The 16,818-nt window shown below is 39.7% G+C and overlaps 1 protein-coding gene across 4 annotated transcripts in view; it reads left to right on the plus strand.

The window, feature by feature from the left end:
* The first annotated feature begins 7,438 nt into the window (after positions 1 to 7,438).
* The window catches only part of PPP4R1 (protein phosphatase 4 regulatory subunit 1), a 75,922-nt gene continuing 66,542 nt past the window's right edge, over positions 7,439 to 16,818 (plus strand). For 2 of the 4 annotated variants that reach the window (XM_053912333.2, XM_053912334.2), the window contains exons 1-2: positions 7,829 to 8,002; positions 8,207 to 8,251. In XM_053912333.2, coding sequence (XP_053768308.1) covers positions 7,996 to 8,002; positions 8,207 to 8,251 — 52 coding nt within the window. In that variant the 5' untranslated portion in view covers positions 7,829 to 7,995. Of the gene's footprint in view, positions 7,472 to 7,828; positions 8,003 to 8,206; positions 8,252 to 16,818 lie in introns of those variants that run through there. The other 2 variants (XM_053912336.1, XM_053912335.1) reach the window with 2 other exon arrangements.

A 16,818-nucleotide genomic window follows, 5' to 3' on the forward strand; every position in this document is an offset into this window, starting at 1 on the left:
TTGGATTATTATTTGGATCTGTCTCCTACAGCAAGGGAAATGAAAGAAGAAATACAGGAATGGGAGTACATCAAACTTAAGTTTTGGCACAGCAAAGGAAACCTTCAACAAAATGAAAAGACGACCTATTGAATGGTTCAATAGGAAACAGTTCTGTTTTATTACCTTTTTTGGATTCTGCATATTAGTGATATCATATGGTGTTTGTCTTTCTCTGTCTGATTAATTTCACCTAGCATAATGCCTCTAAGTCCATCCATGTCACCACAAATGGTAAGATTTCATGCTTTTTTATGGCCAGGTAATATTCTATTGCATATATGTACCACATCTTCTTTAGCCAACCATCTATGATGAACATTCAGTTTACTTCCATATATTGGTTCATGTAAATATTGCTACAATGAACATAGGGACACATATATTTTTTCAAATTAGTGTTTTGGATGTGTCTTCAGATAAACACCCAGAGGTGGGATTGCTAGGTCATATGTTAACTCTATTTTTAATTTTTTGAGGAGCAATTTGCAATTCCACCAACTACCTGTGGGGTTTCCTTTTCTCCACATCCTCGCCAACACTTGTTTTTATTGATGATAGTCATTCTGACCAATGTAAGATGATATCTCATGAGGGTTTTTTTAATCCTCACCTAAGTTTATTGCTTTTAGAGAGAGAGGAAGGTGGGGGGAAGAAAGAGAGAGATGACAGAAAAACATTGATTGGATGCAGCCCAACTGGGGATGGAACTGGCAACCTAGATATGTGTCCTCACTGGGAATCAAACCCAAACATTTTTGGTGTATGGCACAATGCTCCCACAAAGTTAGCCACCCAGCTAGGACATCATATGGTTTTAATTTGCATTTCTCTGGTGATTAGTGATTTTGAGTATTTTTTCATATGTCTATTGGCCATGGGTATGCACTCCTTTGAAAAGTGTGTATTCAAGTTTTCTGATCATTTTTTAATTGGATTGTTTTGTTTTGCTTTTTGTTTTTTCATGGTGAGTTGTATGAATTTTTGATAAATTTTGTATATTAACCCCTTATCAAATGTAGCATTGGCAAATACATATGTTCTACCATTCAATAGGTCTCTTCATTTTGTTGGTTTCCTTTGCTGTGCCAAAACTTAAGTTTGATGTACTCCCATTTGTGTATTTCTTCCTTCATTTCCCTTGCTCTAGGAGGTAGATCCAAATAATAATAATATTACTAAGCAATGTCAAGGAATTTACTGCCTATACTTTCTTCTTGAAGTTTTGGTTTTGAATCTTACACTTAAGTCTTTATTCTTGTATTTGTTATAAGAAAGTGGTCTAGTTTTATTTTTTTTGCATGTATCTATCCAGTTTTCCCAACACTATTTATTGAAGAGACTGTCTTTATCCCATTCTATCCTCCTTTGCTATAAGTTAATTGATCATATAAGTACGTGTTTCTTTCTTGGCTCTTTCTTCTTTTCCATTGATTTATGTGTCTGTTTTTATGCCAGTACTGTGCTGCTTTGATTATTGCAGCCTTGTAGTATAGTCTGATATCAGGTAGTGTGATGGCTCCAACTTTGTTCTTCTTTCTTAAGATTGCTGTAGCTATTGGGGTCTTTTGTGGTTCCATATAAATTGCAGGATTATTTCTTTTAATTCTGTGAAAAGTGCCACCAGTATTTTGATAGGAATTGTGTTAAGTCTATAGATTGCTTTGGATAGTATGCACATTTTAACAATGTTAATTCTTTCTATCCGTTAGCATGATATAAGCATCCATTTATTTGTACCTTTTTCAATTGTTTTCCTCAAATCTTACAGATTTATGAGTACAGGTCTTTTAGCTCCTTGGTTAAATTTACTCCTAAGTATTTTATTTTTTCTTGTCTTTGGTGTAATTATAAATGATATTGTTTTCTTAACTTCTTTTTCTGATAGTTAATATTGGTATATAAAAATGCAACCGATTTCTGAATATTAATTTTGTATCCTACTACTTCACTGAATTCATTTATCAGTTCTATTAGTTTGTGTGTGTGTGCAGACTCTCTAGGGTTCTCTATATACAGTATCATGTCATCTGAAAATGATGACAGATTTGCTTCTTCCTCTCAAATTTGTCTTTTGTTTTTTTTCTTGTCTGATTGCTGTAGCTAGGACAAGATTAGTTTCTTTTCCTTTTTTCTTCCTTTTTTTTTTTTCAATGAAACATCAATCAATGGCCTTTCACATGCCCTCTTCCAGATCCTCTCACAGGGGGTCTCGATAGGGGGGGTAAATGGTAATGGAGGGAAAAAAAAACGAAATAAAATTCTCTTTTTTAAATAGCAATTTTCACAGTATTTATTATTATTGTAGCAGTTACTCTGATAATTATAAATTTATGTAGAACTTTGACAGAATTTCAGCATAGGAAGCACATTAAGGAGATTTCTTCTTAAGTTACATTCAGAATGCTTAATTATATTTGAAAGGGTATCTTCAGATAATAACAAATCCATGCCAAGTTCATTTCTATTATTGAGACTGTCACACTGATTAGATGCTATGAGAACCTGTGCACCCATATGATCACTGAGTAGCAAAGTCTCAGTGATGCTGGAAATGATACTGAAGCAAACAGTGGGCTAAAATCAAAGCTAGAATTAAATAGCAAATTTGGGCTGAGCACCAAGGCTGAAATCAAGTGCCATTACATCCCTAATATATGCATTATTTCTTTCTAAAACAACAGGAAGATAGAAATGAGAACTCTGTGAGCATGGGGATTCAGGTCCATCTGAAATGCCATTAAATTGAGGGGTGGGGGGGCAAGTGCCATTTCCATTTTCTGAAGAGCAGTGACAGCTAAAGAGAAAGAATTCAAAGGCAAAGTTATTTGGAAGTCAGCTAGATCTACTAACATTACTATTTACATCAGTAATTTGGGATGTTCAGAATAGATGATTATTTAATACATTCTCTGTTGAGTCTACTTGTTGAATTTTTCCACATACCAGCCACTGGCTTGTTACTTTACAAATATTAACTCCTTCAATTCTCACAAGAATGCATGAAAAAGGCACTTCTATTTTATTATTTCTATTTCATAACCATGGGAACCAAATCAGAAAGAGGTGAAGTAATTATTCAACATCCACAGATATTGTAGTGGCAAAGCCCAGGATACAGAGCCCAGCCCTATTGATGCCACCTCGTGGCTGGGTACCTGTAAGTTGAGGAAGATGGCGGCATTGTCTCATGATTGGCATTAGTATTTTCTCTCAAGTTCCAGGCTTGAAAACCTTCACCAGTAGTTTTTGTCCAATAAGCTTGGAGGTGCAGGGAGAGATTGAGATGCCTAAACTTGCTGCGAAGGGGAGGAGGGTTGAAGACTTAAAGGGGAGGGAAGAAATAAAGGGTAAGAGAGAAACAGTAAATAGGAATAAAGAGTGTACACTGGCTTCCCTAATTTGCCTTGGGAAAGGCAAAGTTTACCTCACTCATTGAACATCTTGTTTCAAAAAGCAAAGCAAAATAATTATTAAATAATCAAATTAATTAAGTCAAGTTAACATTTTTTCTTCTTCCTCCTCTTCCTCCTCCTTCTTTCTCCTTTTCCCTCCCCTCCCCCTCTACTCTGACATTTGTCAAAATACTTCACATCCTTGGACTTTGGTTTCTTTTATTTTTAAAATGGGAATATGAATACCTACTTTACAGGGTTGTCTTAGGGATTAAATTGGAAAATACACAAAAGCACTTAGCATAATGCCTGGTACATAGGTCTCAAAGTGTTTCAAAAAGAACCACATTACTACTGAGAGAAACTGGGGGAAAGGTACACAGAAACTCCCTGTACATGTTTTTTTTTTTTGCAGCTTCCTGTGAATTTATAATTATTTCAAAATAAAAAGTTAAAAAATGTATTAGCTATCTTGTGTATGAATTGTATTGTGCTAATATTTTTCTTGCCAAATGAAGGAATTAAGGACCAGGAACACAGTTTTGTTACAGAGAGATACACAGGAAGATGAAATTAGGATAGAAGCATTCTCTTCTTAGTTATAGAACCATAGGGCAGCATTAGTGAGAACGGACCTTAGAATCAAGACATAGTTTAATCACCAAGTTTATCTGGGTTTGAATGTGTGGTTTGCTTTTTATTCTCCTGGTTCAACTTGACTCATCTATTCAGATTCAGAACAATAAGCATTTCCTCAGCACATACTCTATATACTGCCAACAACACTGGGGTAGCCCCTTCCACATTGCTTTGAATGTGATTGCAACTAATACTTTCTGCATTATGAGAAAGGTATTAAGAAAATTAACATTGCCATTATAATCCATTTAACCCTTACTATTTTCACATCTTAGTTGTTTTAAAAATAAAATTAAAATGCATGCAACAAACTGTATAGGATGACTTACCTCTGCTTAAACAACTACAAAATTGCTCAGTGGAGAATCCTTTTGGCTCTGCTAACCTGGAGCACAGTGAAAAAGCACTGGAGTACTTACCGTGGTGGTGCATAAGAAACAGAGGATTTATTCTCCTTTATACTTGGTTTACAGTGGTGGTCCTAACAGGATGCACTATTGTGCTCAGAAGAATATGCTAAGAAACTTGCAGCCTTGGTTGAAAGTGGAACAGAACTTAAGTTCTGCTGCATTTCATGGGCTGCCTTCAACTCCTGTAAATGGAGAAAGAACAGCCTGAATAGGAATAACACTGGATGGAGCTCAGTTCTGTAGCTTTTGTTCCTTTCCTTTTCCTTCCTTCCTTTGTCCCCTCCTTCCTTCCTTCCTTCTCTACCCCTTCTCTTTCCTCCCTTATTTCCCCCTCCCTTTCTCTTTCTAGGATAGTATCAGAAAATGTATGTTTAGCTGAAGTCAATAAAAAGGGATCCAGTGTTTTTGAAAAACAAAGCCAAATTATGAAAGCTCTAGAAAAGGCTAAGATTTCACGTTTCAGAATGTCATCTTGACATGGAGCTAGAAGTGTAGAATGAAAAGATAAGACAAATTTCACATGTATATTTACTTTTACAAAATTCCCCCAAAATATATAGCGGCTTTAGATAAGAGATCGGCAATAAATAAATTTTTAAAAAGGAAAATATTTGTTTTTATTTGGGGATGACAGTCTGTGAGGGACATCTCATGAACCTGTCTTAAAAAAAAAAAACCCACGAAAGTAAATAAATGTTAAAAATGTTTAAAAGGCATTTGTATCATATTTCTTCATTTTCAGATTGATTTTTTATTATTGAAAACAGTAACTGATAATCTGCCTTTTATGTACTTTCAGCTTCAGGAATGATCATTCTGAAGAAAAAAGTAAATGGTTCCATTACCAATGTAAACATTAATAAATGGGATAGCATCAGGCAATGCCAGGTAGGTTATGTTTATTAGCAATAATTTCCCTATGATATTATGTTTGTGTTTAAAGAACAAATTAATTAATTTCCAAGTTTTCTTGGCTACTAATGAAAATTTTCACTATCATTTGAAAGGGGACTTATTCTGAAAAATTCAGGCCTTACTAGACATGTAATTGGATACTTTTTTAAAAGTTGACTTGTGTGGGGGAGGGAGCGGGGTTCGGCTGGGGTGGGGCGAAGGGATGGGGACAAAAGGCATACAACTGTAATTGAATAACAATAAAAATTTAAAAAATAAGTTGACTTGCGACACTCCATCTTACACATTTCAGGGGTGCACAGGTTAAGAATTAGACATCATGTTGTAGTCTGACCACAAAATAATACACAGCCTCTGGTATACCCACAGGCTATATTGTAAGTGAAATTGGAGTAAGGGTACATAGAATAATTATTGCTGTTCCTTGTTTAAATATCATTTTTTATAATGAGGGAGCAGAGTGCATTTCATAAATACTGGTTTAAACACCATTAATCTTATCTTTGAGAAAGGAGAGAGAAAATCAAATGTAAAAAATTTGTATTCATGCTGAATCACGAATAAGGATACCCTCACTGAAATGTCTAAAAACCATACTGTCTAAAGGAGCCTACTGAAATGGTTAATGCAGATAAGATGATAACCAAATTGCCTAGCTCTTGAACAATGTATGGTTCAAAGTTATACAGGGCCTCCATTATTGCCTTCCCAGAGAATAATGAGATAAAACTTACTAAGACCTAGCTATCAAAGGCAGTTAGTCATTCTGAGTCCCAGGCTAGCATTTGGTATATAATCTCTATTTATTTTATCATGATCACTGAGAATTATACTGGGTACATCGTTCAGTTTTGTCTTTACATGTAGCTGAAGAATAGTTGGCACTCTAAATTTTATGTTGTTTAGAGATCATCAGTTAGTGTTGAGCCAAATCCTCTTCCCTCCTCCTTCCACCCAGAACTGCTAAAGTGGTGGGTGTCAACAAGTATCACAGCAGCACAAAACTGTCAGACTGAGTCAATTGGGGCTGGTTTCTGTTGATGGTTCGTGAATTTCTAACTCCTTGTTATTTTGATAGTTGGTGTCAGCTGAATTCATATAAGGGCATTCTGCAAGGGAAGAAGAGAAATATATGATAATTTAGACTTTAGTTTTTATTCTGTATTTGAGAAAATTAGACACACACCTGGAATTATAGATTGTATTCCAATTTTTATTACACTTAGAACTTTAAAACTTACTATACAATGTGTTCCATATCTGACAGGATATAGGGACGTTTTTTATTAGAGAATTATGAATTTCAGGGGATCTTCTAGACTGATATTCCTTGGTTAACACCACATGCAGAAAGGAAGAACAAGCTGATTAACTATTTAGAATTCCCCCTCCTTCCCAAGAGACCAGGCCCCCAATGCAGTATCAATTAAACAAGTCTTTGTTTTGTTCTCCACATTATCACTTTGGAGGCTTTGGGTAGAATTAGAGATATAGGACGGTGTGAAACAGGACAAAAAAAATAAGTTTAGCCCCCACTTTGCACCTGGGAGCCTCAGCTAATCACGCACATGTAAAAAAGGGTAAAAAATCTGTGATAAAGAATTCAATTGAGCACCACAAGTACTACCAAAATTATTTAATTATTTAAAGAGAAAAAACCTAATCATAGGCACTCTTCATTGAATACCTCCTAGATATTAAGTACTGTGCTAGGTTCCTTACATTCTTCATTAATTCCAAAAATTCCAAGAGACAGTTACCATATTTCATTTCACAAACGAGTCACCTGCCCACTAAGTAAATGGCAGAATTTAGATCCGAACCCAGGCCTGCCAACGCCCTTGCTGGGGGATTTTTGCTTTGTCAGCTCAGGAGTAGAAGGGCATAGGGGTAATAACCTGGGTCTAAGGCCGGCTGAACAAAGATAATTTTGTCACTCCAAGACCAAGCAGCCGGGCCCTGGGCTTTGTTACCAGTCACTTCGCGACCGGCCCCGGGTGCGCGGGGAGGCGGTGCTTCCTCCACCCAGAGGGTGGAACCTCGGCCTCCGCCGGGCCTCGACTCGCCGCCGACGTACGTGCAGTCCTGGGGAGGGGGCGAGGGACCGCGAACCGCGCGCCCGCAAAGGAGGGCTGCGGCCGACGAGGTGGTGGGCGAGGCCAGTGACCCAATAAAGCGAGTTGGGCCGCGGGAGGCCCTGCCCGGCTCCGTTTCCCGGCACAAGCCGCAAGGTCCCGGGCCGGCGGCAGCTTGCGCGCCTCCGTCGCTGCTCTCGGCTCAAGGGCGCCTCTGGCCGAGGGTGTGAGCGCGGTAGGCGGGAGGGAGCGCCAGCCGCCCCGGAGCGGACAGGCCAGGCGGGGCGAGGCGAGGCCAGGGGCCCTCGGCGCCAGCCCATCCACGCTGTCCCGGAGCCGCTCCACCCGAGGCCCAGTACCGGGCCCTCGGCCCGCCCCGCGCGCGCGCGCGTGCGCGCGCCTCCGCCGGCCCGTCCCTCCTCCTTGCCACCCCTCCCGCGCGCGTCCACCGGCTCCCCGGCTCGCGCCGCTCCATGTAGCCCCGGATCCCCGGGAGACCGAGGAGGAGGGGGTGACCACAAGATGGCGGGTACGTTGCCCCCTGTTCTCCTGGCGGCGCGACGGCGGCGGCACCTCCCCGCGTCCGCCCGTCCGCCCTGTGTGGGGCCGAGGCGCGGGGTCCTGGCGCGGGGAGGCGCCGCGGGGCCGGGACGGAGGAGGGGGTGGCGGGGGCGGCGGGGGCAGCGGGTCGCGGGGGCGCTGACCGGGCCTTTCTTTTCTCCCCTCGGCGCAGACCTCTCGCTGCTCCAAGAGGACCTGCAAGAGGACACGGACGGATGTGAGTGCGCCCGCCCAGCTGTCGCCGTCTCGGCAGCTTGCGGAGGGCGGGCGGGCGGGCGGTGGCGGCCTGGGCCCGGCCCGGCGTGGGGACGGGCTCGGCGAGGCGTGGCCCTGGGCCGGCCTGGGTTACGGTTTTGAGGGGAAATTGAGTTTTCTGGAGGAAGCGGTGTGCCCCGGTTTCGCTGGTGGAAAGAGATGCCCTGTGTAATGCTTCGGCTTGGGTTCTGCCCCATCGCCCACCCGTCTCACTATCCCCAAATCTCCGGCGGGTTCGAGAACTGCCCAGCCGTCCGTTTTGGAAGAAGAAACCTAGTATTCAGAAATTTGATTTAGGAACTTGGGGTGTGTTTTTCTCTTTTGAGTGCCTTCCGGGGGCCTCCCCCATTCCCTCAACCCTCCTGGGGAAGGAAGAAGCTATAAGGAAGGAAGGTGTTTTTTTCTTGTAGTAGCTCGCAAGTGTTCCACAGCGGCCAGCTGTAGGGCAGCCTGGTCCCTGCAAGCCGCCTCGGTTCAGTTGCCCCCCCTTCTGACTGTATGGAGATCACTTACCTGTAATTTCACTTTAGCTCTTAGCAGTTTTTACATTGCTCCCTGTCCATTTTACTTGTGGATTACGGGAAGGTTAGAAGGTGTGGCCTCGGCAGGAATTACTAAATCTGGAAAGCCTATTTCTTTTATGCAAATGCTCACAAATTACCCAGACCACCTTAAATATTACAATTTTAGCTTTTCTTTGAGATACTGAAGTTTTGAAAGAGTTGATACTTTGTTTAAGCAAAAACTTTGACATTGTTTCCAGAATAGTGTCACAAAGGAATTGTTCATTTCATATGTGCTCTTCTAGCTAGCTAGCATCAGAAGGTAATTTGGAAATTGTTCTGAGTTGAAATGATAACCATGGTAGAATTTCTGGTGTATTTAGGGGAAAGCCTGCCCGATGCTGAGGTTTACTGTGGCTAATACCTATATAAGTAATTCAGAGATGGCTACAGTTTGAAATTGCTCTTTTAAATATCGTGTAATTCTTAGTATTGTCTGTTTTGGTTTCCCTTGCCCAAATTAAGCTTAATTTTTAAATTCCTGGGTGTTTTGAGTGAAATAAGGGGAATTTACTGTTTAGAAGTATTCTATGAAAATAGTCATTATTTTAAAAGTAATGTAACCATATGTAAACTTACCTTTTGCTAAGTATGGTTTTTTAAAAGTAAAAAGTTCTTTTAAAGGGAGTACTCGTAGTGAAGGACAGCTTTTACATTTCATGTAATGTTTTACCGCAGTCCACTAATCTGCCTACTAGTAAAGTAAAATATTTAAGGCAGCTATTGATTTCTTGCAAAGTTAGGTTTAGAGAGGTGGCTCTGTTTGTTATCTTGAAACAGGCTTCTCATTCTTGTATTTTGCTTCAAGACTTTGTAAATAGAAGATATATTCATTCAGCAGGTGTTTAGGAATGTTTGGAGGAAGAACTTCTTTGTATTAATGTTTTTTCACTTAGGTGCCACGCACTCTTAAAAGATGTGCTGCAGTATCACTTTTGTTGTAGCTGACCTTTAAGGGTACATAGTCTAGAGGGGAAAGCATATCTCAACGATGAAGAACTCCACAATGATTTATTCATGAGCCTCAAGACTTTTGCTCGGTACAGAGGATATAGCTGTGCAAAGGATAATCCCAATCCATGCCCTCTAGTGGTTTATAAGCAATTTTAATGTTGAGTGTGATAGTGAGTATCAAAGGCATTACAGCACAGTAGTTAGCAGACAGGACTCTGGAACCAGATTGCTTTGTTCCATTCTTGGCATTGTCACTTTGGACAGACTCCTATAACTCAACCTGTCTATGCCAATGATTTGTTATTTGTAAATTGATATATAAATATTACATGCCTTATTGAGTTGTTCAGAGCCTTACGTAAATTAATGCATAAAAAACACTTAGAACAGCACCTGGTAATTAGTGACTATTATATGTTTGTTGTTGTCATGAAAAAAGTGTAAGGGAAGCTTGAAAGAAAGAGCAGAGAGCCCTGGCCTTGTGGCTCAGTTGATTGGAGGATCATCCCCATGCACCAAGGTTATGCAGATTCCATCCCTGGTCAGGGTACATACAAGAAACAACTGATGGATGCATGGATAAGTGGAGCAACGGGTTGATGTTTCCCTCTCTCTCAAAAAAAAAAAAACCAAAAAACCACAATAAAAAAAAAGCAGGGAAGGAGATACTGATGTTGAGCATTACACTCCAGAATTACTATATACTTATAAATGTTTCTAATGCTTGCAGTTAACTTTTTATAGGTTATTAGTTCCCATTGTGAGTGTGTATTTTTTAGATTTTATTTATTTTATTTTTAGACAGAGGGGAAGGGAGGGAGGAAGAGAGGGAAAGAAACATCAATGTGTGGTTGTCTCTCGTACACCCCCTACTGGGGACCTGGCCCCTAACCCAGGCATGTGCCCTGACTGGGAGTCGAACCTGCAAATCTACTGAGCCACACCAGCTAGGGCCCCATTGTGTTTTAATTTAGGATAAAAGACATTTGAAGGCACAAATAGTTTATTTGCATAGGTATAATTTTGTTGAAGACTTTGTTAGAGTAATTGTTTATTTTTCTCAGTTTTTTGTAGGTGACAGTTTCTGTAGATGATAATGTCACTACTTGGGAAACTTTCCCCTTATCCCTTTAGTTCTCTGGCTGGTTAAATAAGTGAAACAACATACACAGATTAACAGGAGAAAATCAAGTTTTATTACATGCACATGGGTAATTTACATAAACATAAAAATTCCAAAGACAGACAAAGTGAGGTATAGATGTCATTTTGGAGAAAGGGGTGGGGGGAGGAGGGGGCAGGCCTGGATTTCTAAAGGGAAACAGTCAATTTACAGGTTAGCTGACAAAGCGACACACGGTGGGACAGAGGGAAATTTAGGGCACAGATTTTTTTTTCATGGATCCTTCGTGTATACCACTGTTAATTCATAAGTGCTAAAGTGAATGTGCTAAGGTGGTTATCCTAAGGTTCCCTTCCTGAAACAGGTTTTTCTATTGAAGCAGGTTAACCTGCTTCCTTTCCTGAAGCAGGTTATTCCTTTAAGAAGGACAGGGGGAGATAAAAACAAACAAACAAAAAAACACTGCCTGAGTTTGTTGGATTTTTAATTGTTCATAGCTTGAAATAATCTGCATGCCAGGATGGCACATCCCAAGGAGAGCTCCCTACTCTGACAATACTTTTACCCAGAATACTCAGAAACAAGGGATTTTTGAACATATGGCCAGTTGGAGAACCACTTGCCTTCTGTTGTGAAAAGAGAAAAAATGAGAGAGAAATTTGCCCATGATGCCTAGGTTGAGGGCAAGATGTTTGGTAAGGGAATGAAAAAGCTTGTCACATCCTGGAGAAGCTGAAGAAGGTAGAGAACCAGAGATGTCAGCAAGAATGGACCTTGAGCTCCCCTTACATCTTGACTGTATCTTCATGAGCCCAATTTTCTGTCTCGGGCAACACTGGTATGCAGGCTGGCCTCCAGAGTAATTGTGCACCAGGTCCTGCCCTTTCATTCAAGCTAGGTCTAAATTGGCCTTGGAGATGGAAAGAAATTATTTTCTAGCCAAGCTTTAGAATTTCGATTGCCTTTCCTAAATGTAGAACCTAGACTAAGGCAGAAGAAAGGATAGATTGTATTGTACAGGTAATCTGCAGCTGTGGAGACTGAGAGAGGACCTAGGGTCTAGTTCTTGGCAGGGGGGAATTGCCAGACCTTGGTAAGAGTCTTTTGTTGTGATTTGTTATATTTTAAATCCTAAAGTCTATGTATAGAGCAGTAGAATAGGGGAAAGGGTTAGTCAAAAACAGACGTGACTGATACCCCTGAGGAAAAGAAACAAAATGTAGTATGTAAAACATGGTGCATTGTACAGGGTGAGGCAGAAGTAGGTTTACAGTTATGAGTGTGTGAAACACAGTTTATTCTTGTATTAATATTTATTAATTATCATATTATTTTCCATATAATGACTGGACCTACTTTAGTCCCATCCTGTATGTACATATCAAAAGATCATAAAGGTAAGTAAATAAAATCATTATTAGGTACTATTAAAATTAACTTTAAGAAAACAATGCAATGAAAAATATGTTTGTTTTAGTTTAAAAGTGATACTATGTCATGAAACACACTTTGAATTTCAAAGTGAAAGCAAGCCAGTGATTCCATTTGAATAGGTGACTTGAGAGTTGGGTAAGCCCTTTCTTTTCCTTGAATAATGGGAGGCAATGCAAAAAGGACAAATAGACTTTGAGAGAAAGATACTTCAAATTTCTATTGTCAGTTTTCCAAAGACTCAATTTTGATTTACATTTAAGTCAGTAGATTTCTAAAAGACGTAAGGCTTAAGATACAATAAGATTTAATAAGTTAATACTTATAAAAATACTTTCATTGAGTTTGCTTAACATTCACATTTGTATGAAAAGAATACATTGAAGACTATTTTAAAAGCATGATTATATAACACTTTATAGTAGTTTTCATAAACAGATTATTGTTCATAGCAGCCCTGTGATGTGTAAGGCTGTGGTATTCTGAAATTAATAAATAAGTCAACTGATACACAAAGGGACTAAATTATTTTCTCAGGAAAAACTCCTAAGTACCAGCCAGAATTTTGCTAGGCTAATTGTCAATATTGTATTTTAAATATTGTCTATTCTTAAATTGCCCAGTTTAGAACATTGAGCAGCCCAAGTTTCTTGTATAGGCAATTTGTTTGAACCATGCTTAAAATACCCTTGAAGATTAGTATGCTACATGTGGTTTAATTTATTCTAGATAGAGATAATTAGAGTGGAGCTTGGAGATAATATAGCTTATTTAATTTTTATGTTAACTTTTCTTTGTGGAGCTATATTATGGAATATGCCATGTCACAGAATGTTTCATACTTGTTCAAGTTTTGGAATCCTTTTACATGGATCCAGAACTAACTAGGAGTACCTAAACTGCACTCCTTTCAAGGAGTCTCTGGGCCTTCCAACTATTTTTAAAAAACTAAAACTGGTTTTCATAAACTTCTTTAAGTCGTTGCCACCTTGGGAAGTACAAGCCAGGGAGGGAATCAGTCAAAAAACCCGAGGAAGGTATCCTTGGAAGTCACGATATTTATAAATTTTGGTAAATGAGTATTTGGAAGAGTGAGTCTTGGGACTTGGTAGCATGTTTAATGCTACCAACAAGACTGGACAGGAGAAATCTTTATTTAGATAGAAGATAATTGATATCCTAGAAAAGAGTGCTTAAAATGGTTTTAGTGGTACCGACACGTGTATAGAATCAGTTAATGATGCCTAAAGTGACAATTGCCCATAGAGAATTTTTTTTTAAAAAGGAAAAGGCAGGGGAAACACTTTGTAAATAAATATACATGTTGGCTGCCTGGGGTTGTAGCTGCACACACAAAAAACAACCCCACCTAAATTCATAGGTTTTTGTTTGTTTTTCCTGCCTGTGAAAGATACACAGCTCTTGTTTAGGTAAAGTTTGTTAGTCTGCTATATTTGTTTGGTCACTGGTTTGTTATTTTATTTTTGGTCCTTTTACCTCAGTAGTTCTCATCAAAACAAAAAATTTATGTTTATTAAACTATTATTACTTCACTCCTACATTTGCCTTATATTTTGGAATTTTGGATTTTTCTTTCTTGATAGCAAACAGATTTTGCCATCAGCTACATGACATGGTGGGCAATCCCTAAACTTAAATTAGGCTGTTGTTTTGCTTTTAGCTTGGATCTGAAAATAAACCTAATTTAATAGTTTGGGAAGAAGAGTGAGGTGGCACATTTATGGAATTTTGACGTGAGGGAATTGAAAGGCCTGCATTCCCTATATGGCAGGCAGTTAGACAGACTCGAGCAGAGCAGAAAAGGCCAGGTAGAGAAGGTCACTAGGGTGGAAAGCCACAGGTGCCTCGCAGAGAGGAAAACTGGGAAAACAAGGACCTCATCCCCAGGATAACCATCCTCCCCTAGTGGGTGCTGGGTTACCAGTTATGCAGGTTAGACCCCAGACACCCTTAGAAGGGGAACAAGAAGGGGGATGAAGAACAGCCCTTACGCATTAAGCCCCCAGAACAGTGAGGTTCTGAGAGGCATCAGATATATCCAGATCTCAGTCGTGTTTAAACTCTAGGCTCAGAATAGCAGCAAAACAAGATAAGTGGTGTCACGGCTGCCTCAGGACCAGCTGCACTGACTGATGACCCCCCAGCCTGGTGCCAGCCAATCACTGGAGACCACAACCATGACAAGACAACCTGGAAAACTGATAAATATTTTATTGGGATCCTCCCTTGAGACCTCCCCTAAAATCGACACCCTTAAAAGCCCTTAGGACAGAGGACCCAGTGTACTCGGGGAGAGCATGCCCATGCCTCCCCATTCCCCTCTTCTTTCCCCTAAGTGGGTTACCTTTACCTTTCTCCTAACCTCTGAGGGCCCTTTTTTTCCCCCTCTGTAACTTGTTTCCTGAGAGCCCATTTCTTCTATAACACTTCTTTTACCTCTATGACTTTCTAAATAAATTTTCTCCTATAGTTTGAGTCTTAGCTCTGAATTCTTTTTTAGTTAGAACTTAAGGCCTGAGGTTGCTCAACTGAGGTCCAGTCTAACTCCACTGGCCAGTTTCATTTTCACCGCCTCCAAGACCTATAACTTATAAGAAGCTGTTTTTGTGTAGATCTTTCAGCTGTTCTATCACCTAAGGTTCCCCCTCTCCAAAACCATCCCCCGATTCTCCCAAGTCAAGTTTTAGCTCCTTTTCTGCCTAGACTTAGGAGCAGACTTGTTTTGGGGCCCAGTTTGGATCAGTGTAGTTGGCATTTGAGCATTTACCATGCTATAATTATGAAATATGCATGTATCCCAATATAGTTTTATGTAGGGGAAAGAGCACTGGGCTTCGTGAAATCTTCAGACCATGGTTCAAATTCTGACCCTTGCCATTTATTCACTCCATAATCTTTAAAATGTTTATGGGTCATTGGATTGTTTCCAGTTTTTGGTTATTACAAATAATACTGCTATGAGCATTCATGTACAAGTCTTTGTGGATATAAACATTCTTTCTGTCGGGTATGTATCTAGGAGTGGAATGGCTGTTTAACTTAAGAAACTGCGAGACTTTTTCCAAAGTGGTTATACCATTTTACAGTCCCACCATCAGTGTGTAAGAGGTCCAGGTGCTCCGCACCATCATCAGCACTTGGTAGGGGCAGTCTTCGTTTTAGCCATTTTATTAAGAGTGTAATGTTTTTTTCTGTAGTTTGAATTTGATTTCGTTAATGATTACTACTGCTTATCTTTTCATGTGCTTGTTTACCATCTATATATCTTATTTGGTGAAGTGTTCAAATCTTTTGGCCATTTTTTATCGGGTTGTTTTCCTGTTAAGTTTTGAGGGTTCCTTATATATTCCACTTACAAGTCTATTCTCAGGTATGTGATTTCCATATATTTTCCAGCCTGTGACTTGTCTTTTCATTGTCTTTACAGTGTATTTCAAAGTGCAGAAATTCTTAAATTCATGTTGAGCTTAATTACTTTTCACAGGTACCCTTTATCAGATTGAGAAAGTTCCCTGACTTGACTGAGAACTTCCTTGAATTTTGGAATGGATGTTGGATTTTGTCAATGCTTTTATCTATGATGTTTTTTTTCGTTTCTAGTTTTTTAATATGATGAATTACATTTACTTATAAAAGTAAACATTGTTACTTCTTTTAGTGGGAAATTTCAGATATACACAAAAGCTAATAAGCAATATATGTCCACCAGTTAACTTCACCTTTCATCTGTCCTTTTCTAACATCTGAACTTATGGGGGTGCATGGATGGTATAGCTGTTGTACTTTAAGGATGTCCCAGGTATCGTTTTGTTTTAACTATAAATATTTCACAGCGATGTACTTTTAAGTGTGATGTTACAGTCTATAAATAGAAGGACATCTAATGTTATGGTAAGGTATGGTAATTTATGAAAGTTTACATGATTAAATTCTGGACTTCCAGTCAAGATGGAAGTGTAAGTGATACATGTTGCTTCCTTGCACAACCAAAAGAAGGACAACAACAAATTTAAACACACAAAATAACCAGACCTGCCAGAAAATCGAACTGTATGAAAGTTCGACAACCAAGGAGTTAAAGAAGAAACATTCTCGTGCAGATAAACTGGGAGGGACAACTGGGGAGTGAGACAGACCATGCAACTCTGGGTTCCAGCACCAGGAAATAAAGCATCAAAACCTCTGACTGAAAAAAACCTATGGGGGTTGCAGCGGCAGGAGGAACTCCCAGCCTTACAGGGGAGTTTGTTGGAGAGAATCACAGAGTCCTAGGACATACACAAACCCACCCACCTGGGACTCAGCACCAGAAGGGCCCAATTTGCTTGTGGGTAATGGAGGAAGTGACTGGAAGCCAGCTGAGAGCAGAGCAAGTGGCACTGTTTTCCCTTAGACGCCTCCCCCCAAATACAGGCCACAAGGCAGCAACGTGGGTTG

The sequence above is a fragment of the Desmodus rotundus genome, chromosome 10, assembly GCF_022682495.2.
Source record: "Desmodus rotundus isolate HL8 chromosome 10, HLdesRot8A.1, whole genome shotgun sequence".
In the NCBI taxonomy this organism is placed as follows: Eukaryota; Metazoa; Chordata; class Mammalia; order Chiroptera; family Phyllostomidae; genus Desmodus; species Desmodus rotundus.